The 24,096-nt window shown below is 49.0% G+C and overlaps 1 protein-coding gene across 1 annotated transcript in view; it reads left to right on the top strand.

Annotated features, from left to right (window-relative positions):
- The window catches only part of LOC135820599 (uncharacterized), a 91,429-nt gene that overhangs the window by 66,242 nt on the left and 1,091 nt on the right, over nt 1-24,096 (top strand). Inside the window, exons 12-14 of the mRNA XM_065333654.1 lie at nt 3,505-3,804; nt 12,186-12,344; nt 13,423-13,713. Coding sequence (XP_065189726.1) covers nt 3,505-3,804; nt 12,186-12,344; nt 13,423-13,713 — 750 coding nt within the window. The remainder of the gene's footprint in view (nt 1-3,504; nt 3,805-12,185; nt 12,345-13,422; nt 13,714-24,096) is intronic.

Genomic DNA, 24,096 nt, shown 5'->3' with positions numbered 1-24,096 from the left:
GTACACACATGCACACACACTCATTCACACACATACACACACATACACATACATACACACACACACACACACACACACACACAAATGCATGCATACACACACATTATACATCTTTTGAGGCATCAAAAGTGTTTCTGCTGACACACACACACAGAGAGAGATAGATAGAAAGAAAGAGAGAGACAGAGAGACAGAGAGACAGAGAGAGAGAGACAGAGAGAGGGACAGAGAGAGAGAGAGACAGAGAGAGAGACAGAGATAGACAGAGAGAGAGACAGAGAGAGACACAGAGACAGAGTCAGAGACAGAGTCAGAGACAGAGTCAGAGACAAAGTCAGACACAGAGTCAGAGACAGAGTCAGAGACAGAGTCAGAGGTCGAGAGACACAGAGAGAGATACCTTGATGACCTAGGCAAAAAAAGCATAGGCACAAACAAGCAAACACGGAATTAAAGCTGTGTAGACCCTGGCTAGCGCCAGACGTTACTGAAGTAACGTCTTCTGCACAGCTACAGGAATAAAAAGAGTTTGTCAACTGACAACCCCTCTATTCAGTTGCGTAGGCTTCGTTCCAGCCGATGGCATAACAAACCTCACATGCAATGCTCTAAATGAGGTGCACGGTAACTGGAGCAGATTTCCAGCCTGCCAACGTACGTACAGTATACATACCATCAAGAGTCCATAACCCAAGAGTATGCAACTGTGATTATGGGTGCATGCGTGGCGCGCTGCCTTCATTACGTAACTTGCCTTCATCACGCTCTGGAAGCATGCATTCAAACTCTCAATTTCTCGCACGAGCCCATCCGTTTTTGCTCGATTCGTTCCAGTACCTACACAATCTCTGAATTCTGGCGCGTGAACTCCAGTTCCGTACGAAAGTTCATTTCAAACTAGAGGGAAAGTGCGGTGTTTGATTTTCCGCAGTGCGCGGCCTGCAGCTGAATGATGTAATGAAGGCAGCGCGCCGCGCGGTTGGCCCATAGAAAAGAGATCACAGTTGCATACTCTTGGGTTATGGACTCTTGATACCATGGGTGTCACAGGGCAAGGGAGAGGGGATACGAGTGAGGTCCGGGAAGTGTCCGGGAGGGGGTGGGCGGGGGGTATCGGATCTTTTGGCCACCAGATCATGTTTTCGCGCTCTACAGTTACTCTCGGCGGACCATTCTAGATGAAAAGTGGTATGGCTATGGTGGTATTGGTCGTACCATGTTTGACGCCCCTGCATACCCCGGCATGTGTGATCTCTGACTGCGTATAGAACATGCATGCGTGTGTTCTTCATTGAAGCTTGGTCCTGTGGATGGGCTGAACACTGCAGGCATTCCATGTTTTGATATTGGCGGGTGTTCATGCATGTCTATGACGATACTGGCAAAATCCTTGGACAATACGGTCAAACCACGATTCAAGGACGCAAAGTAACATTCCACACAACTTGTGTGTCTCAAAGATGCGAAGATCAATAAAAAGGGTAGCTACGCGACCAGGAATCATGCAAAACTGGACCCCTCAGTAAAACAGCACTGTACTTCGACTATGACAATTTGGATGGACGACAAGCAGCGGTAACAAGCAGAAGTTTCATACGACGATCGTTTCGCTGTATAGATAAGGACCTTGTTTCCAGTTACCCGCGGAATAGACAACAGTCGTAAAATAGCAATGAAAAATATCAATTGTGCACCATGTATAAACAATTAAAATGAAACAATTCCAGAACGTTTTCGTGTGACTATCATCAGTGGAACATCGTCACATAGTAAGAATCACTAAAAACAACCAGTTATATAGCTAGAGTAATATGAAAAGAAGCGTGAGAATGCAGCACAGCTAGTGGTTTTGCATAGCGCGTGTAGTGTGAACCTTTGCAGTGTATCTGAGAATGGTAGCAGTAGATGAATGTGGCAGCTGTGAGTGCGTGTGGAAAAAACTGGTGAGTGCGTATTATTTAAAAAGTGTGAGTGCTACAACATTTTCTTTTTGCTTGCATAGAACAGGGTCACGTGTGCGAATATATACAGCTTCCAACACCTGCAATTGCTTAAAGAAACATGCGGAACAAGTAACGCTTTTGACCAGTAAAGCATGTGATATATACAATATTTCCGGGTCTAACGGCACTTGCAGGCATAGAACAACACTCTTTGATGGTACATTGGAGCACATGCCTGATGAATCCAACAAAACAGGTACATAGCATGGAGTTAGCATGTCATGAATTCATTACATCTGGATTTTTACTAGGACACACACCGTACGATATTTAAAAGCCAACAAAAAAAGAAAAAGAACACAAGACAAAGGCATGCCCGCGGGAGGCAAGATTATAAGTTTAAGTTCATGATCGGCACACTGTGAAACTACACAATCTTGTATCTGAAGACTTCACATATTATTGGTACTACTACTTTCTTGTTTTTTTCCGGTCGGAGGCAAAAAGGTACGCGGGCGCGGACGTTAAACAACGAAAAATGAAAGGGTGGCCTAAGTGTGAATTAAAAGAGCACCTTTGGGAAAGGACTACCCCCACAACCCTTTTCTGGAAAATTTTGCCTGCATTTTTTAGTTGATCGGCAGGATGGAGATGAAATTTGGACAAATTTGAAAACGATTAATGACAGGTCCGTGGAAAATAACCAGAGAAGGCCCTTCTTCAGAGACTCACCGAGAAAAAAACATTTTTCAAGTTTCATCTCCACCTTGCCGATAAACTCCGGATGCACTCAAAATGTAGTGAAATTACCCCTAAAAAGTTGCCCCCCCCCCCAGCCACCTGAAGAATTCCCTAACATCAAGAGTCCATAGCCCAGGCTTATGTACTCTTGCTAACTTATGGTTTTTGCTCATTACCACAATACTCTTATACTCCCCAATCCGTTGCTCCCAAAAAATGGCAACTTTGTCCGGTACACCCTATCCTTGGTCATATACATACAGTTATCCCTTCACTGTAACTGAGTTTGATGTTTCGTTACATTGTCGACAGATCTCCTGTGTACCGGTTTTGTGGCACAATGATTATAGCCATTATTATGTTGTCGTCTCCATTCTTGTGCAATCATGCATATGTAGGTTGGTTCTCTTCATGTTATTGTGACCTATTTCATAAATGTTGGTTGCCTTGTTGCTTTCTCTCCCCTCTCATTTTACCCAAGCCATTCTGCATAAGCATACTGCTGCTACACTTCAACACGGGAATGCATATAATAAAAATAATAATATCCCTTCACTGTGCACAGTTCGAACCTCCCCCCCCCCCCCCCCCCCACACACACAACGGTCCCCACGATAGGCGGTCAGCCTTTGGGTCATCCTAATAAAGTTATAATTATTATTATTATGGTTGCCTCTTTGCTTTGTTATACCAAAACCATTCAAGGCGGTGAACCCCTCAATAGGCGATTTGCCTTTGGGTCATCCTAATAAAGTTATTATAACATTTTTTTCTGGTTCTCTTTTTTTCATCCATGTGTGCCCATACCTGCCAAATACAGGTCTCCGCTTTTGCACCCATATCACTGGTCATTCCCAGACTGGCTATGACTGGGTCATAATTGGATCTGTTTCAACCAAACCCGTGTCTTATGAGGTTGCAAAAAGTATGTGCACCAAGGAAAAAATGCAACTATTGGCTCCAGAGCTCAGCTGGTGTGCAACAACTGATGATTCTAGTCCCTATAGGGGTTACAACGCATGGCTAAAGTTTGAAGGATTTCCGGGTGAAAGGATTGTATCCAACATCGGTAAAGTTTCGATGAATACTCCAACCCTATATCGCGCTCTATGCTTTAAAGGTAAGTGCATTAGACAGTGACCTGTAATTTCGCAAGTTGCATTACATGCTGCTAACCAGAGGAGCAGAATGACACAGACATCATCATCTGCTTTAAACACATAGGAAAAGTACCAAAGGGAAAACACCTAGGGGTGAAACGGGTGATCCGGGTACCCGTTCGTTTAGCTGCTGATCCGTTAGCAAACGAGTACCCGTTAGTCGTGTACGACAGTACAGTACGGTGCTGACTTGCACAGTCGAACATCGCACAGTTCGATGTACAGTTTGAGCGTGTTGTTCTTGATCGATCTTGCTACATGTGACCATTTTGCATGTAGCGCAGTGCATGCAGTGTGCTTGTCACTCGTACTTGCATGTCATCCTGGCACGAAATCCGGAAGGTACTAGTAACTGTCGTCTCTAAAAATAGTTTCCAACCGCTGCTGGAACCGTACCGTCGAGACTCACCCGGATAAGATTCGTTGTTGTGGGAAATACTCTTCAGTGTTGCCTGTTGGAGCAAGTTTTGAACAAGTCGAGTCGTCTCCTTGTTTGTTTGTTTGAACTGAAGTGTTTAGGTTGTCTTTGCAAGTAACATTTTGCGATGTCGAACTCTGTGACTCTGTCCCAAGCTCCTTCGAACGCATCGACTCCGTTCAGTCGCCAGGCACGGTCCGCAGTGTGGAAATTCTTCACTCGCAATGTCGAGGGCCATCAAGCGAAGTGTTTATTGTGTGAGGATGTGGTGAAGTACGATGGCTCCTCTACATCGAACTTGCAGAGGCACCTGAAAAATCGCCACCCCTCTGACTTCGTGGAACAGACCAGCACTGCCAAGGAAGTGGACTCTCAGCCGACCATCGCGAAGTTTGCTCAGGCGAAAGCGGCCAAAGTGCAGGTTGTGTCGGTTCCTCTTGCAATGGCCATCACCAAGATCCTGGCACGGTGGACCTGGCTAGATGGGCGGCCGCTCAGCCTAGTCACGGACTCTGGCCTAAAGGAGCTGATGGATTTTGTTGAGCCCGGATATGTGCTTCCTTCGAGAACCCATATTGCTAAACTTGTCCGCAAGGATCACGCCGACGGTGTGACTCTCTTGAAGGGGAAGCTGGCCGACGTAAGCTATGTTGCATTGACCACCGACATTTGGACGTCCAAGGCAGCGCATGCATTCGCCACGACTACAGCGCATTTCGTGGACGCGAGCTGGAAAATGGCATCATGCACGTTGGAGACAACTGAGTTCCCTGGTTCCCACACAGGTGTTCGCATCAGTGAGCAGATAGAGTCCGCTGTGCGCAAATATGACGTCGATCCAGCCAAAATCTGTGGCATCGTGCATGTCCAGGCGGCGAACGTGGAATATGCAGGTAAGCATGGAACTACAACCATTATACTAATTAATTATTTTATAGAATTGCATTTTAGAAATGAGGGCCAGGTAACTAGAATGATAGTGGTGCATTTGACTTGGTGGACAGAGTGTGCAGTTTGAACAAGTCATGCTGCTAAACAGATGTATCCTTTACACATACATACATACAATAAATAACATACATACATACATACATACATACCAGACACACACACACACACAAACACACACATACCATGCATGCATGCATGTGGCAAGGGAACCAACAAAATAAAGTGTTGAAATATGAAAATTCATTCACTAACCGTAGCAAAAATGGAGCTCTTTGTCCCTTGTTTTTGTGCAACTCCAGGCCGTATCTTGTGGGAAGAGTTGAAATGGCCATCCCTTGTCTGTGCTGCTCACCGAATTCAAAATGCGTTACGAGACGCCCTGGATAAGAAGACCTTTTCAAACCTGTTTGCAAAGTGCCGCCACTTAGTTGGACATTTCAAGCATTCCGCCTTGAAAACTGGCCAGCTTGAAGATAAGCAACGTCTGGTTGGTGCGTTGGAAGTGAAGCACCTGGTTCAGGATTGTGCAACGAGATGGAACAGTGTGTACCTGATGTTGGATCGTCTTGTCCAGCTTAAAGTGCCTGTGCAGTTGGTCCTTGCGAATATGCCAGACAAAGATCGCCGCTCCATGGACTTGTCCGCAGACCAGTGGGCCACTGCTGAACATCTCCTCGATTTCCTGAGGTCGGTGGACCAGGTGACGACATCTTTGGGCGGTGAGCAGTACTCAACCCTGTCCTGGCTTCTGAAGTCCCATTGCCAGACCGGAGATAATGACGACCTGCTGGTAGAGGCATGCATGCAGCAGGCATTTGCGGATATTATAACTAGGCGCTTTCATTTGGTTGGCTTAGATGTTAACGGAGAGGCAGTGCTTGCTGCTGCGTTGGACCCTCGGTTTCGGGCTCTAAAGTTCCTCGACTTGGAGCAGCAACATGAAGTGCAGCAAACGCTCATCAGCTACGCAAGTGTCGGCTGCTCGCCCTGCACAGAATCTTCAAGCTCTAGCTCCGAGCCACCAACAAAACGCCGCTGCCTCCTGGATCAGCTGCTTTGCGACGACGGTGAGGATGAGGATAGCGAGGGATCCATCGAAGCAGAGGTAGCAGCTTATCTGGCTGAAAAGCCAGTCAAGCGCTCTGTTGACCCTCTGTTGTGGTGGAGCACAAATGCTGCCCGATTTCCCAGCCTGGCTCCACTCGCACGGAAGTACTTGTGCATTCCAGCAACTTCTGTTGCATCTGAGGGCGTGTTTTCCTTTCCTGGGCAGATCGTCGACAAGCGCCGGAGCAAGTTGTCGGCAGAAATGATCGATGCACAAGTCTTTCTGCACAAGAACGCCCACATCATCGATGTACGAGTTCCTGCGCCACCGAAGCCGGCCATGCCACTTGTCTTGGCTGCAGTCGAAGACGATGATGAACCTTCACTGCCAGATCTTCCTTCACAGCCAATTGAATTATAGATAGTTCATGCTCTCTCTCCCTGTGTGTGCGTGTATGTGCATGTGCGTGCGTGTATGTGTGTGCCTGCCTCTCTCTCTCTCTCTCTCTCTCTCTCTCTATTTCTCTCTCTCTTTCTTTCTCAAGAAGAAGATTCATTCTGGTTAGAAATGCGTCCAGAATGCCCGTAAAAGAGGCTTTGTGCTTACCATCATAACCAGTGACAATGCAGTGGCAATGTTCTTGTAAAAAGTGTATGGCTTGCTAAAGGGTACCCGATAACCCGCCCGTTAAGCCAGGTACCCGTTTGTTAGCTTAAAGGGTAACCGTTTCACCCCTAGAAAAGACCTAGGCCCATTTTCATGAATTGAAAGGGGAAAATATTACAATTTCATGTCTTCTAATTGGGTCGTAAGTACAATGTTCATTCCTGATGATTGCTCCATGCAACCTAGCTCGAATCATCTTTTTCACATCGCGCTTTCTTCTTACATGTTTTTCTCCTTTCCCGGTTTTTACATTGTTTTCACATCATCTCCATCTCTAGGCATTCTTTTAATAAAGTAATACAAAGTCACTTTAGCTGAAGGACTATGCTTTCCAATGGTTTTCATTTGCTGGAGCGAAAAGTAAATAATGGAGCGCCGAAGGTGGAAATGCAATTCACCCCCGACATACACGCCAAACAGTTTTGCACAATGAATTTTCGAGTGGAGATCCGCGGGGATGGGGACATTCCCTATGACTGACGAGTGCCAAGCTGAGCGCTTGAACTTCAAGAATCTGATTGAGTTGGATTTTTGCTCTGCGCTTAGTAAAACTATAGAAGCTAAACACTTTGTGACTGCATGTGGACACATACTACTGTGTGGATTATTTCCTAGAGGAACGATAGAGCCTCTCTCAACAGAGCGTGAAGGCAACTCTACTCCTCCTGCTGGGTGAGTATTCGTTTCGTTTGGACAGAGATGACTTCAAGTTTTACAACGAGCTCACGATTATCACATTCCGTTCCTGAGTGAAGTTACAGTCCATTTCAAAACTATAGACGCGTAGGGTTTTTGAAATATTTCAAATTTGGCTAGAACTTTGAGAATACTTTTCGGAATATTGCTCAGGTCCGCTTCACAATTCCTCTCATTATAGTTTCTAAACAATTGGATAACAGTCGTTGCGTTGTTCAACCGCGAATGGCTCCAGTCATAAAGCGCGGTCCGTGACAGGGTGACTTCTGGACCTAATTACTTGTTTTTCGGGACTTCTTTTCAATTGGTTCTCCTTGAATGAAACGGAATCAAGTTCACAATACCAGTTTTCATGAACACCAAAAAAGTAGCTTCGAAAGGTGTGTGAAATAATAACTCCAGGAAATGATAACACAGGTCGTCTGTCATGCTCCTGAACTGCCCCTAAATATCATAAGCGACATCGGACATTACCTTGCTAAAATTCAACTAAAGTCATGTTAGCCACTCTGCGAGTTATCATGGGAAGCGGAGTGTTCGAAACACTAACAAATTCCAAGTACAAATCGGGAGTAGTCGGAGCACGATGTCGTCTCCTGTTCACACTCAAAATGCAGCTGTTTTGTACGCTTGCATCCCCATCTACGCCCGTCCAGGGTATGAAAGGTTGGATCGACCCAAATCATCCCGTCGTGGTCCGCTCCATACCGTCGCGTTCCCATTCCTGATGTTCACATTGGACGCCGTCTGACTGTCCCGTCGCTTCCCGTCGATCCTTACGTTGCGTCCCGTCGTACCCCGTCGAATGTGAACTAGGCTTAACGATGAAAAAACGTTCCAACCCCAGTCCCCCCCCCTCCCCCTTCAGTTGTGGTCTGTGAAACCCAACACAAAATGCATATTAGTACTTCAAAAAGTATCTGAACATATGTACGTCCAGCAACATTTGTACAGTTTTTCTCTAATTCTTCAGTTCAGACTTCAGAAGAAGCTCCAATAAGTGGAACGAATCCTTGACGTGGATCGTGGCACACTGAACCCCCTCTTTTCGCCGACTTCTCGTGATTTCTGTCCTCAGTATGACAAGTTCCTGAAGCGCCTCTGTGGCGTGCATGCCAAAGCTGATTCCACCATGACCATGCCAACCCATGGTGTATTTAGCCGGCAAGTTAAGTCCCATTTCCACAGGTATTGATTCCATCCTCGAGGTTTTCTCACTTCCTGATTACCCCCCTTCTTTACCGGCCCACTTTCCGCTTGCTTCTACTCAGATTTCTTAATTAACCTCTTGACATTAACCTTTTTTAATCGTTTTCATCCTTTTGAAAATTTAACCATTTTGTTCACCTTTTTTTCACGTATATTTATTCTCGGAGACCCCCCCCCCCCTTGATTTAGGCTTCGGCCTTTGGGGAATTCCTCAAACATTAATGATAATACAGTGAAACCTGTCTAAGACGACCGCTCAAGGGACCTGCAAAATGTGGTCTCGAGACGGTCTCCTTATCCAGGGTCGTTTGGCTGCGAAGAGTTGCGTTCCATTCTGCCCGCCCCTAAGTTGAATTAAATTGAATTCGTTGTTTTCCATTGCTAGCCTAATCTTTATACTGCTCTGTCCAGGTTCCTTGAGTACTCCTTTTGTTCTGTTTTCTTTTTTTTTCTCCTTCTTTTTCTCAGTTGTCCCCACCATGGCTAGTTAAAATCGCCTGCATCACATGCTTATTTGCACTATGTCATCGTGATTGTGGAATAATAATAATAATATTAATAATAATAATGCAATGAATATAACTAAATGCGCACTCATATCACAACCATGGGGACGAATCATGTATTCCAGAACGTTTTCTTGTCACAATTATCAATGGAATTCGTGACTAAAGAGAATGATGAAACTACAATAGGATTTATACACTTGCAGTGGAACAGCGAGGATACAAGCATAGTAAGAAAAATAGCACAAACCTAGGAACAATTTGCACAGGTAATAAACTATAGGTGAGGTGAGAAATGATAGGAAATTCAGCAAGTGCAGTGTGACAATGGACATGCATGTGTAAGTGTGTGTGAGTGCGAATTTACTGGAATAGCGTAAGTGCGGTGACATTTTCTTTTTGTTTACAAAGATTTGGATCACGAATGCGAATGTAGACTGCTTCTAGAACTTCAGTACAAGTCAAACTTAGTTCGTAACCTTGTAAATAGTAACCTTGTAACCTTGTAAATAGGGCACAACGCATTTGTTCACCAACAAAGCTACCAGGAACTTGATTTTCTACGCTCCGTATTTGTGAAGAATGGCTACCCGCAGCAGCTCCTCGACAAACTTCTAACAACTACACCTGTTGTTAAGGAACGAGCTATCGGACCGTTGCCGTGCCGCGTATTTCTTTGCTTGCCCTGGAAAGGGAAAGAATCGAAGGACACGGCCCGTGTGGTGAAATCCCTAGTGGAGAAAACCTACTTTGCCACCAATGTGGTTACCGTGTTCACTACGATCCGTTCGTTCACGATGTTGAAGGATGTCCTACCAACCCTACAATTGAGTCACCTCATTTACTACTTTGAATGCCGACAATGTGGTAGTCGGTATGTTGGTAGGACCCTTCAACATCTGTCCGAACGTATCAAACAACACGTGCCGCTCTCAATATTGTCACAGGCGGCTAGGTCCTCCCGACCAAAGCGTGGCCGACCACGTAAGCACCCAACTCCACTGTCCGTTCCGGCAGAGGCTTCTGCTCCACAAACGGTGTCTCGGAAAAACCAACACAGCACGCAGAAATTGGGAACAAACATTAATGTAAACAAAGACGAACACTGTGTCTTATCTTCATTATCAGCGAGTACCGGAACGCCGGACGCAGACAACCGCAACTCACCAAAGCTGAGAAGGAGCAAACGGCTGGCGGCAGCTCGGTCTGCAGAGGTGACTGGAAAGATGCATCGAAACTCTCCGGATATGGATGATGCCAGCCGAAGAGTTGACGACTGTCAGGCGTTTGGCAATGGCAAGGGAAGACCGGTCAGGAAGAGAACGCGACGGCAGCTGGAGGAGGAGTGTGGAAGCGACGTGTGCAGTGACGATGATGAACCCGGTGGTCAGTTGCTGGGAGAGCCGACGACAGGTGAAGGTGGCAGCGATGATGAAGAGGACGATGACGATGATGACGATGATGGTGCAGATGGTGTGAAGGACGGTGGCGGTCAGAAACCAAGTGAAGGCGGAGGCGGTGAGAAGAAGAAGAATACATCGGCAATTAAATTGCATTTGTTGTCTAACCCCGTGTGTCGTGAAAGTTATGATGATTCTTGGTTCAGTGTTGTTCGTTCTGCAAGTAGTTTCAAGCAGTTGAAAGTTCTAGAAGCAGTCTACATTCGCATTCGTGATCCAAATCTTTGTAAACAAAAAGAAAATGTCACCGCACTTACGCTATTCCAGTAAATTCGCACTCGCACACACTTACACATGCATGTCCATTGTCACACTGCACTTGCTGAATTTCCTATCATTTCTCACCTCACCTATAGTTTATTACCTGTGCAAATTGTTCCTAGGTTTGTGCTATTTTTCTTACTATGCTTGTATCCTCGCTGTTCCACTGCAAGTGTATAAATCCTATTGTAGTTTCATCATTCTCTTTAGTCACGAATTCCATTGATAATTGTGACAAGAAAACGTTCTGGAATACATGATTCGTCCCCATGGTTGTGATATGAGTGCGCATTTAGTTATATTCATTGCATTATTAAGATTATTGTCTCCACGTCGCCTTTTTAAATAATAATAATAATAATAATAATAGCTTCAACACATCTCCGTAGCGCTAACCGACAGCCTTCCAACTTAGAACCGCTTTGTCAAATCGCCTACTGGTCTTGTCATCGTCCAGTGACAATCGACATTCTTTGTTCCGTTGGGACTGTAGCTTGTGCTCGTTTTCGTTGCGCTTGCCTTCCCCTCTTTAATAATAATAATAATAATAACTAATAATAGCACCTCTTGATCCTGGTTACAATGGTCCTTTGAGGCAGGTGATCGCCTTCACAGGTTTTGCTGTAATAATAAACGTATCGGGAGTACACTGCAGGCTCTCTTCTTACCTGCCCAGTTACGATGTCATGTCTATTCGGTACTCTTCGTAGTTGTACTTCTGTCCTGTTGAGCTATCCGAATTCAAATAAACCAACAAAAAATGTATGTGTGTTCGTGGGTCTCGGTCTGCATAGCATCGTCCAGCTATCGAGCTCTGGAAGGTGACCGTTGTGGAAAGCCAGATCCAGACCAGTTTAACGGCTGTTTGTTTAGTGTCGTTGAAAAGTACCCACAGCTTTGTGTTATCTATTCCGGATTAAGCTTAGGGTTTTTATGATAAGAATGTGTGGTTTTTGGCTATACAAAAGGCTGTATGTAGTACATGGGCAAATAAAGTGATGTTAGCGAAAGAGATCCAGGTCGCGGATTTTGCACTTTTCGTGGGATTTCAGTGAGTGTAGCCATACATCTTAATGTTGACTGCTGTGAATTTATACTTTGGTTGTTGTGTTCCTATGTCCACTAGTCGCCTGCTTTGTACCTGCCATTGCTAATGGAGGCACTTACTATACATTTATCCTTAAGGATGACCAGCTGACGTACACCTGTAATACAGGTTTTTCACGTCCACCCAGTATAGACACAACATGTCTGGCTAACGGAACACTACGCGAAGCTCCATCATGTAAGCTTGTAAAGTCTGTACATAGTGCAAACAGTTCAATGTGTTTGTACTCTTTGCAAACATTTCTACTGACTTTGCATGGCAGGCCTGAGGAGTTGCCTGATGATGAACAAAGCATTAATGCAAGTTTATGTACAATTGTATGTATTCGAAAACGAGTGCCCGGCACAATGAGTAGAACACGATAATTGTGATTTTGGAAATAGAACTGTACTTTTAACCATATATCCGGTGTTTTGGTGATAAACACTTTCTGCTGTCTTTACAGCAATACGTCCAATATTGTATTTATATGCATATAATTTATTTTACATCGCAAAGCAAACGGATGTGATGGTCCCTGTAGTAGCGTCACTAATTCAGAAAAAGACAGATAACTGCCCTTCAGCACACAGTTGTCACACAAGCCCCAAACCTTTTTGGCGGATATAGGGCCGAAACAGGATCAATGAGCATGCTTGCACGTGCAAGTGAGAAGTTGCACATCAATTGGACTTCATATTATGCAGTCAATTGTTGTACTTGGCAGGGTCAGGTCAGGAAACATCTTGACTGTATGATATGCCTGTTCTTCTACTACTGGAGAAGGAGGAGAGACCGAATGTGCGCAATATTACTTTTTATTATTTTCCATGGCGACCCCCGTAAGCCCCCATAACTGGCAGGGCGGGGTTGGGCCTTTTTTCACATATTCTCGTGATATAGAGTTACATATTGCGAAAGAGGTGTCAGAACCGACGCAGAGTGAATTAGTTGAACACAAACAACTCTCCATAGAGGGATTACCCGTACACCGGTACAGGTAAACCACGCATACACCGGTATGTTTATACGAGTAGGCAAGCATAGTCAAGTTGCACACTCTTGGGGGTTAGGTACGCTTGGAGTGGGACTCAGTGTGGAATTTGGCACCCCCCCCCCCCTCCCCCTCTCCCTTCCTCCCCCCCCCCCCCCGCCCTCCTCCCCAGCCCAAAACAACTTCCTGCCCTACTGCTTAATGTCAGCAAGTATTCACTAGCATGTGGATTATCTGGCTCTCTTGTCTTCATCCATGTCTGTCCATACCTGCCAAATACAGGTAACCTAATCTGCACCCGTGTCTCAGATGATCAAACTAGGACACAAGTCATAATTCAAGCTGTTTCACCCAACAAGGTGTCTTACGAGGTTGCAAAAGGGATGTGCGCCAACAAACAAATGCAACTATTGGCTTCAGAGCTCAGCTGGTGTGCGACAACTAACGGTGCTAGTCCCTATAGGGGTTACGAAGCATGGCTAAAGTATGACTCACCGTACCAAAGTATTGTATCCAACAAGGGTTTTATTTCAAAGAATCCTGCAGACCTATATCGCGCTATTTGCTTTACAAGTAAGTGCATTAGACAGTGACCTGTAATTTCGCAAGTTGCATAATATGCTGCTAAACCAGAGGAGCAGAATGAGACAGGCATACTCTGCTTTAAAGACAACCAAAAGTACCAAGGGGAATGGACATAGGCCAATTTCGATGAATCGACGTTTCAATATTATTTCATGAACTTTGAAACCCTTCTGTAGGCTGTCATTTTCAGTACACCCAACTCGCAACACACGCACAATCATTGGCTACACCGCGTACAATGAATTTTCGGAATTTTCACCCAGGAAAGCATCATCAGGGATATAGGAGAAGAATGATACAACGTTGGCTGTTATAATAAAAGACAGTACAGGGACAGTCACATAATTCATAATAATTGCGATGCGCACGCCACTACATGTAATAAGCAACAAGTTAAAAGCTAGCACTAAGTCAGAACAATGCAAGTGAGTATTTCATCAAGTGAAAGGTGGGCGTGAGACAGCCATGATTGAGTTGAGGTGTGTGTACATTGTTTTCGCATCGTCTCCATCGCGATGTGACTTCAGCTCCTCCTCCTTAATGCAATATAAAAATCGTGATGAATGAAAATTATGTTGCGAATGTCACGAACGTCACTACTGTAAATCTAGAGCATTCACAATACCACCAGGTAATTCTAGTATTATGGAAAAAAAAGAACTTATAAGTTTTACTTCCTCCGCGTCATTAAAATTGTCGCTTCCCAGAGTGATTTTTCGAAAATTATGTTGTCCACTTGGAGGGCATAGAAAACAGCTAGAAATTGAGGCAGAGCATTGTTGACGGGCCAAGCTTTTGTTTTTTGACCCCGCTTCGCTGCACTTGCAGCTAAGGTCGACGTCTTCATCAGAGTTTGAGGCAGACCCTTCAGCACTCAACAATACGCTGAACAAGACCTGCGTTCAAATTCAGGTCAAGAAAGTTCGTTTTCAGGCGATCCATGCTTCCAGGTGCCAGGCGATGAAGGCAAGCTAGCATTTTTCAAGTACACTGTAACGACCTTCCAGCGGGACAGGGTAAGCAGTTCCGCACTTTCTTTCCTTGGCAAGCGCTTCGCTGATTTTGTTGGTGTTTTCAGACCTGCTACCTTCGCAGCAACATGCGCCACAAGTAGCGCATTTTAGGAATTTGAGACCTCTTTGTTCTTGCCATCGCCAACTTCAGCAATTTGTATTCAGGAGAGATACCAGCATTCTTATACCCGACGAGCTTGCAGTCTTGCCAAATGCCCAGGCGAACGATGTGGGACGGCACGAACTCCAGAAAACGAAATGCGCTCTGGGGCGGAATAGTGCGGAGCGCGATGAATTCGCTTGGTGCGGAAGAGAGCTCCGACAAAGTTCGAGACCACCACGGCTTCAGTGACAAGTAGACATTGCGCAGGAAGGGTCACACCAGTGTTCAAATACAGAAAACAACGATTCCGAAAGTCTGACTAAGACGAGCCAAGTCACAAATATTGCGATGCGCGAAGCGACAATTTTAATGATGCGGAGGAAGTAGGAGATTAGAGGCCACATGCCACGTACTGCTCCTTTCTCTCCGAAACTCAACACTTGCAAGCCAGATATGAAAGAAAGAAAAATCATCAGTCACACTACCGGGACTCAAACCAGGGACCTTGCTTTTTTTCTTTTTTTTCTTTCTTCATATCTGGCTTGCAAGTGTTGAGTTTCGGAGAGAAAAGAGCAGTACGTGGCATGTGGCATCTAATTTCCTAAAACTTTGAAATTCTCCGTGAAGTTCAAATTTGAAATTGCAAGGTAATACGATGATAAACAGTAAGACAGTGTGACAACAAGGGACAAAACTGACGAGGATTTTGAGAAACACGATGTCGGAGTCGTGGTGACGCCTGGTACCGTTCAGGTTTCAACAGGTCACATTACAGGACTGCACTTTGCGTGCATTCATCGAGCACTACACCTGTAGCCATGCATGACTGCCTCAAGCTCCATACATGTGCATGACTCATACCATAATACGATAAGGTCAAGTGTCTGACCGCCAACACGTACTCATTAGACTACGTCACGCATTCACCATTGACAGTGTTGCTTGTACTCCCTATACACATCGACGCTTGCTTATACATGTAGCTGTGTATTCTTTGTTCTACAGTCAGTTCTAGCTAGGTTCTTGATAGGTTTTGCTAGGGCATTGTTAGAGTGCATCCAAGATAATCCAAGATGGAGTTGGTGTTTTGAGAGTGAGAACTCGAACCAGTAAAGTTTGTCTCCATTGTTGAACGTGGGTTCGGAAAGTATCCGCAGTCGGTATTACAGTTACGGTACTGATGCAACCTGGTTCCGGGGAATACGGAACATAGTGGTCCTTCGAGCCGGATCACGTCCACGATGGAGAAGCTCAGGCGGAGTCAGCGCACGACGAAAGGCGTCGCAGCGCCAAAACTCGGGTACACAGACACCCAGTCCTACGCTGGTGCTAGTGGTGGAGATGACAGGATGACCGAAAGTAGGAGCCAAGCCGTCACCGCGAATTCAGCTGACAGGCTCAGCGCCAGGATAGCCGTGTTACAAGCGGAACAGGCTGTGGCGGAAAAGCGGCTGGAAATCGCCCGGTTGACGGAGCAGACGATGTCGGAAGCCGAAGGGACGTTGAGGGAAAGGTCCGTTGAGACCTCCAGCTCTCCTGCGATGCGAGAAGAAGTCTTCCAGGAAGCGGGTGAGTTGCATGAGGCGGTTGCAGCCCAAGATACGTCGCTTATCGACTTTGACGATGATGTAGTTGCACCTAGTTCAGTTGCTGTTCCAACACCAACAGAGTCACACACGGTAGTCTGTGTAGAATCTCAGCCATCAGAAGGAGAATCTTCCCATAGATCTACGCACGTAACGTCAGAATCAGCAGTAGGTCTACACCATGCAGAGGCCTGTCAGGCTAGCACACCACCACCGCCGGTAGACGTAGTGATAGACGCACATGTAGAGAGGGACTCAGATGTCCAGCATGTCCGTGCATTCACTCCGGCACACAGCTACCACTACCAGGCACCGCCATGCGTAGTCCAAGATCCGATTCATGAACACCTGAATGAACCTCCGTTTCATCAACCAGAACCGCAGGCACAGGCACAGACACAGGTGCTTCAAAGAACGATTGAACACACCACTGCTGTTGTAGCCGATGCCACTTACGCTGACTATCTAAGCGAGTCCATTCAGCGGGGAATAGGGCCCGAGCCCTGGGATAGGACATTCGTAGAGCGTCAGCAACTGCCGAGATCCAGTACTGGCAGTAGTCTACGCAGTGTAGAACGTGAGTACCCGGGCCAGGGAAGTTGCGTATCAGCAGCAACTACTACAGCTTCAGACGATGATCGATGAATCCGCGATCGTCGAGAAGCGGCGCCAGCGAGACGCTTACGCACTGCAGACGAACCTAGAGGAAGCTGAGGCGAGTAGGGCAATGGTCGAGCTAGCGTGCGACAAGCAAGCCAGGGATCTTGCGGCAGAACGAGAACGCAACGGTGAGCTGGCCCGATCGATGACAGAGCTGAGGCAGCGGCTATTCGCAGCGGAGTATGCCCTACGAGAAAGCCGTGCCAGACAACGACGAGCGCCGAAGTCTGGTAGTGTCACTGAGTCTGTTAGAGAAGTACAAGGCTTACCGGTAGTGCAACCACAGCCTGCACAGGTCCACGAGGAGAGACGTGAGCGCTGCGAGTCGACCGCAAGCACAAGGCATAGCGGTATCCCGAGCACTACGTCACCCAGTCACCCACACGCATCCATGCCAGTACCCGCACCACGAAAGCACCGTCGCGACACGAGTGCACGTGCACGCGGCTACATGACAGTCTCAGACTCCGACTCAGAGTCAGGGCCACGTGGATACTCTAGTGCCAGAGCTACGGAGACGTGTACCGGTGGTAAGGGCGCAGCAAGTAATGCGAGTGAGGTCGAAGACGCGTACATGAGTGGTTGTACCTCTACTACCGGTACTATTACTGGCAGCACAGTTAACAGCAATCCTGCGCGTCAGATGGCAGACCTGGCCAGTGAGTTTGTAGGTGCAATCACCCAGGCCCTACGTCAAGGGCAGACCTCCCAGGTCGAGAATAGTAACGCTGGCATCAGACAGCTGGCTGCACGCCAGTCATCCACCAGCAGCAAGCTGCCAATCTTCTCTGGCAAGCCGGAGGAATGGCCCGCGTTCCTCGCGCTGTACCGAAGCAGCACGGAGCAATGCGCATACTCAAACGCAGAGAACGTCCAGCGCCTGCAGACCTGCCTGAAGGGACCAGCCCAGGAGGCAGTACAGCTGCTCCTGGCCGTGCCAGACAATGTAGACGAGGCCATCCGGACACTGGAGCGTCGTTTCGGCCGGCCGGAATTGGTAGTGAAACAGCTAATCGAGCAGGCCAAGGCGCTGAAGCCAGCCAGAGCAGAGGACACGGACGCCCTGCACTCCTTGGCCACATCTGTGAGGAACATCGTCCTCACTATGAAGCTGCTAAAGAGCCATGGCCACAGGAACAACCCTGGGCTCCGTGATGAGCTGGTGGCCAAGCTGTCGCTCCCCCATCGAATGCAGTGGGGCGAGTATGTGAAGGCCAAGGGCCTTAGTACGGATGAACTAGACCTTGGTGTCTTGTCTGAGTGGTTGGCCGAACGAGCGGAAGCCGCCTCTCTGGTGACACCAACCTCCACCAAGACGGCCGCCGTTCAGCCAACCCCACCGCCTAGAAGGTCAACGACCCTGGGCGCAGTAACAGCGGGCACTACCCGCGACGCCACCTCTGACTCCCCAAGGAAGAAGAAAAGCTGCAGGAAGTGCATGGAAGAGCACGCAATGGCGCAGTGCAAGGAGTTCCAACAGCTACCCGTCCAGAAGCGATCAGAGCTGGTGCGCCTCTTGGGCCTGTGTGTGAACTGTCTACAGGACGGCCACTTCGCCAGAAATTGCACCTCGAGCCACTGCAGGAAGTGCAAAGGCAAGCACAACACGCTGCTCCACAGGGACGACTCTGACAGGCCTAGCAGCGGTAGCCAACAAAACGCCGCTCGCACCAACACCACGAATATGGCTTCTGCAGCGAGCGCCCTGCATGCCGAAACCCCAGCAAACCTACCAGCTCTGATGACGACTGTGGGGACAGTGAGATGTGGAGACGTCGAGCTACAAGCAACGATCATGCTGGATTCTGGGTCCACCTGCAGCTTCATCACCACCGACATGGCTGAGAAGCTGAATGTCCCACCCGGTGAGACCACGTCCGTGCGCACGACTGTTCTCGGTGGCAGCTGTCTGCAGCACGAGTCCAGGATCGCTCCCATAGAGATCTGTCACAAAGACTCAACTGCAACAACCCCAGTGCAGGCGGTCGTTCTCCCTCAGATAACCGCCGACATGCAACGTGTGGACTGGGATGCGCAGAAGGCAAGCTGGCCACACCTGCGCGGGATGAATCCGGATACCCCAGCTAACCCAACTGTGGACATCCTACTGGGCCTTGACGTTCCACAGTTGCACGACTCGCTAGCCGAACGCCGTGGGCCTGGCCATGGTCCAATCGCAAGAAAGACACCACTCGGATGGATTTGTTTCGGTCTCCTGGAGGGGAGCGGAACATCAGCGGAACCAACCGTCCACCACGCCACACATGCCGCGACCGCAGAGCCCACCGAGCCAACCCTGGAGCTGAATGCCATGGTGCGTAGCATGTTCAATTTAGACACCATCCGCTCTACAGCCACGGGAGAGACCATGTCTCGAGCTGAGCGTGAAGCCGAGAAGGTGACTGACGACACCATGAGCCTCAACAACAACCGTGTCACCATTGGCATCCCGTGGGTCGCTGAAGACAGAAAGCCTCACGTGACCTCGAACAGACCGATGGCCCAACAACGACTGGCGAGTCTCCAACGGTCCCTGTACAAACGACCTGAGCTCGCAGCAGCGTACGCCGGTGTCATCCAACAGTACCTGACGAAGGGGTAAATCCGCGAGGTGCCCGAGACGGAAGTGCACAACGATGCGGATGACCAGTGGTTCCTGCCCCACTTTCCCGTGATCAAGGAGGACCGCACCACCACCAAGGTGCGGATAGTGTTTGACGCGGCGGCCAAGAAGAACGACGTCTCGATCAACGAGGAGATGCACGCCGGCCCAGCACTACAGAACAACATCGTGAGTTGCCTACTCAAGTTCTGTAAGGAACCTGTGGCTCTGATGGCAGACATCAGCGAGATGTTCCTGCAAGTGGAGCTGGCTGAGAGAGACCGCAGGTATCACCGATTCCTGTGGGAGGTCGACGGAAGAGCCAAGGTGTTCGAATTCCAGCGAGTGTGCTTCGGGTGTAAGGCGTCGCCATACCTCGCCGGAAAGGTCGTCCAGGCTGTCGCGGCCACCTATGCCGCCGAAGGGTCACCCACACACACCATCATCAAGGACAACCTCTATGTGGACGACCTACTCGCGTCTGCGCCAACGCCAGAGGTGGGCCTACGTACTGACGTCCAGGAGACACTGGCCAAGGGAGGCTTCCATCTACGGAAGTGGATGTCGAACAGTGCAGAGGTCATGAAGTCTGTGCCAGAAGCCGACCGGGCGCCGAACACGCTGATCTCGGTAGCTGACCACCAACACCCCACGCTACCCTGCGTGAAGACGCTAGGAGTCGCCTGGGATGCTGAGAGCGACCATTTCACGTTCAAGTACCAGGTGCCCGTCATCACGCAGTACACCAAGCGCACTGTCCTGAGCAAGATGGCCTCTCTGTTTGACCCACGAGGGCAAGTGTCACCCTACACCATCCGAGCAAAGGTCATGTTCCAGGACGCCTGCCTCCGCGGGCTGGAATGGGATGAGGAGTTCGCAGAGCCTGAGGCTAAGGGTTGGAGGAAGTTCTTCGAGGAACTGCCCAAGCTAGAAGCCGTGAGAGCCACCAGGTCATTCAAGGACCCAGACCGGGATCCGGCCGATGCAGAGCTCAGCCTCCATGTGTTCGTTGACGCATCCGACGCAGCAGTCGCAACAGCAGTCTACGTACGGGCGAGTTATCCAGACGGCATGGCTCGGTCCACGCTGGCCATGGCCAAGGCTAAACCAGCCCCGCTACACCGACAGTCGATCCCCATGCTTGAGCTACGAGCAGCTGTACTCGGCGCCGAGGTAGCCGAACAAGTCGCCCAAGCCCTCGGCATCAGCTCGTCCGACATCACGTACTGGAGTGATAGCCTCAATGTCCTGTACTGGCTTCGCTCACACAGCCGCCGTTTCAAAGTCGAGGTGGGCAACAGGGTCAGCAAGATCCAAGCACTGTCGGACCCCCGTCAGTGGAGGCACGTTCCGACATCAATCAACCCTGCGGACAAGGGCACCCGGGGCCTATCTGCAGCCCAGCTCGCATCCGATGACGACTGGTGGCATGGCCCGAAGTTCCTACGCGGACCCGAGAGTGCATTCCCGGCACGGCCGATCGAGGTTCCCAGTAGTCTGCCGGCAGAGCTGAAGAAGCGATCCGCTATGTCGTTCAGCGCGGTTCCAGGGAAGTACCAGCTTGACCCCTCCAACTTCTCGTCTTGGACGCGGCTCATCCGTGTCACCGCTTGGTGTCAGCGCTTTGTACGTAACGTCCGTATACCGAGGGAGGCTGGCGCCAACAGACCAACACCCGCTCCACGACGCAAGTTTGGATCTGCCAAGTCAGTGAACGGTATGACAGTACCCGCTCTCTCCCCTGCAGAGGTCCAGGCGGCCGACGTGTTCTGGGTACGGAAGGCCCAGGAGGAGGTGTATGGCAAGGTCATCAAGCGACTGGAGTCCGGCAAGGAACCCGATCCCAACGAGCCATTGCTGAAGCTGCGACCCCAGCTGGAGGAGGTACATGGCACAACCGTACTGACGGTCGGTGGGAGACTCACCACTGCACACCATCTGCCGCTGACGACAAGACACCCCATCATCCTGCCACCGAAACATCGGGTCACAGCCCTGATCGTGGATGACGAAGACGAGAGATGTCAGCACTCCATGGGTCCCAACCACCTGCTGGCCAACCTCAGCAACCGGTACTGGCTGATAAACGGGAAGTCCGTGGTGCGACAGCATCGCCACAGGTGCGTCAAGTGCCGACGAGGCTACGCGAAGGCTTTGACTCCAATCATGGGAGGGTTGCCGGATTACCGGACCTCGTCACCACTTATCGCCTTCAGCAAGGTGACCATCGACTTTGCCGGTCCATTTCTGACGCGCCAGGGACGAGGCAAGGTGCAGCAGAAGCGGTATATCTGCGTATTCTCGTGCCTGCTGACCAGAGCGGTACATCTGGAGCCCGTCAACTCGCTCGACACAGATGGGTTCTTGATGGCGATGACCCGATTCTGCAAGAGGCCCGGAGTTCATAGTGACAGACAACGGGTCGAACTTCACCGCCGCAGAGCGACAGCTGCGCGAAGCCACCTGCACGATAGATCAAGACCGCCTAACCACCCACTCCGAGTTGCGAGATGTACAGTGGCATTTCAACCCACCGAGAACGCCCCACTTCGGTGGTGTAGTAGAAACGATGGTCAAGGCAGTCAAACGCGCACTCTGGCATGTGCTGCACCAGGCTGGCCTCACGGATGAGGAGTTCTCAACAGCGCTGGTACATGCCGAGGCAATGCTGAATTCCCGTCCCCTTACCACCGTATCATCTGACAGCGACGATCCAGAAGCGTTGACGCCAAACCACTTCCTGATGGGACGCGCGGCTGCAGTCACACACCTCGAGGCGGAGACAGAGGATCTGGAGAAGGTCCACCCCAGACGGCGCTGGCTGTTTCTACAAGTGCTGACAAGGCAAGTTTGGAAGAGGTGGCTGCGCGAGATGGTCCCGGCGCTAAACGTCCGGTCCAAGTGGTACAGGAAGGCAAAAGACGTCGAGGAGGGTGAGGTCTTCCTTGTCATGCATGAGAGTACTCCGCGCGCGACATGGCCTCTGGGACGCGTCACAGCCACATACCCAGGGCAAGATGGTGTCGTCCGTGCAGTCAACGTGAAGATCAAAGGCAAGGAGTATCGACGATCAGTTCATCGCCTCATCCCACTGGAGGTAACAGAGGGTGAGGTGGAGCTCGACTCCGAGAACTGCCCAGCCACAGCCAACGTCAATGTGGACAATGTCACCAGCTGAGCGAATAGTGGATGGTGGTACGGCAGTGGCGATGAGGTAGTAAGGCTGTGACTGTAGTGTTAGCAAGCAATCCACAATCAGAGTGAACAATACATCCAACCGGCTAGATAAGACGTATCCTCGTTCCCGGATATGTCTAGTGACATTACGGCATGCATTTGACACAATGATGTTAGGTGTGACATCCAATAGCAGTTCCCCAGGAGTTAGAACATCACTCGGAATATTAGTTTGTCTCACTCGCATACATTGATTAGGCTATGATTCGTTCGCGAGGGAGGTATGTCGGAGTCGTGGTGACGCCTGGTACCGTTCAGGTTTCAACAGGTCACATTACAGGACTGCACTTTGCGTGCATTCATCGAGCACTACACCTGTAGCCATGCATGACTGCCTCAAGCTCCATACATGTGCATGACTCATACCATAATACGATAAGGTCAAGTGTCTGACCGCCAACACGTACTCATTAGACTACGTCACGCATTCACCATTGACAGTGTTGCTTGTACTCCCTATACACATCGACGCTTGCTTATACATGTAGCTGTGTATTCTTTGTTCTACAGTCAGTTCTAGCTAGGTTCTTGATAGGTTTTGCTAGGGCATTGTTAGAGTGCATCCAAGATAATCCAAGATGGAGTTGGTGTTTTGAGAGTGAGAACTCGAACCAGTAAAGTTTGTCTCCATTGTTGAACGTGGGTTCGGAAAGTATCCGCAGTCGGTATTACAGTTACGGTACTGATGCAACCTGGTTCCGGGGAATACGGAACACACGACCACCCGACACCTAGCTCCAAGACATCTACATGTACGTCCTCGCTCGGCTTGCCCTCTTCATGTATTCGTATAATTATACCTTTGAGCCTTCCAAGCTGGGTTGTCTGTGGCCTTGCGTGTTCGGGTTATAGTTGGACCGGTTTGTCCAATCGTCTTACTAGTGTCATCATCATCCCGTAAAGTTCGACATTCTTTGTTGCCGAGGGATGTAGCTCGTGCACATCTTCGTGGCGCATCCCGTCCCCGGTTTGGACTTTTCTGCAATTGAGCATTCCAGGTTGGAAGGTTTTTGGTTTGCCCTTCGTAGATGCGTTGAAGCCAGGTGTGAGGTCGTCGAATGTCTCAATATCCTTGTCAGTTTTGTACCCTGTATGTCGCACTATCCGACCATATATTGACCTTTGATAAATACCCACACTCATTAGTGACCACACCATCAACAGTATCAA

This window comes from Sycon ciliatum, chromosome 7, assembly GCF_964019385.1.
Source record: "Sycon ciliatum chromosome 7, ocSycCili1.1, whole genome shotgun sequence".
Classification (NCBI taxonomy): Eukaryota; Metazoa; Porifera; class Calcarea; order Leucosolenida; family Sycettidae; genus Sycon; species Sycon ciliatum.
This window is presented reverse-complemented; position numbering and strand designations above follow the sequence as displayed.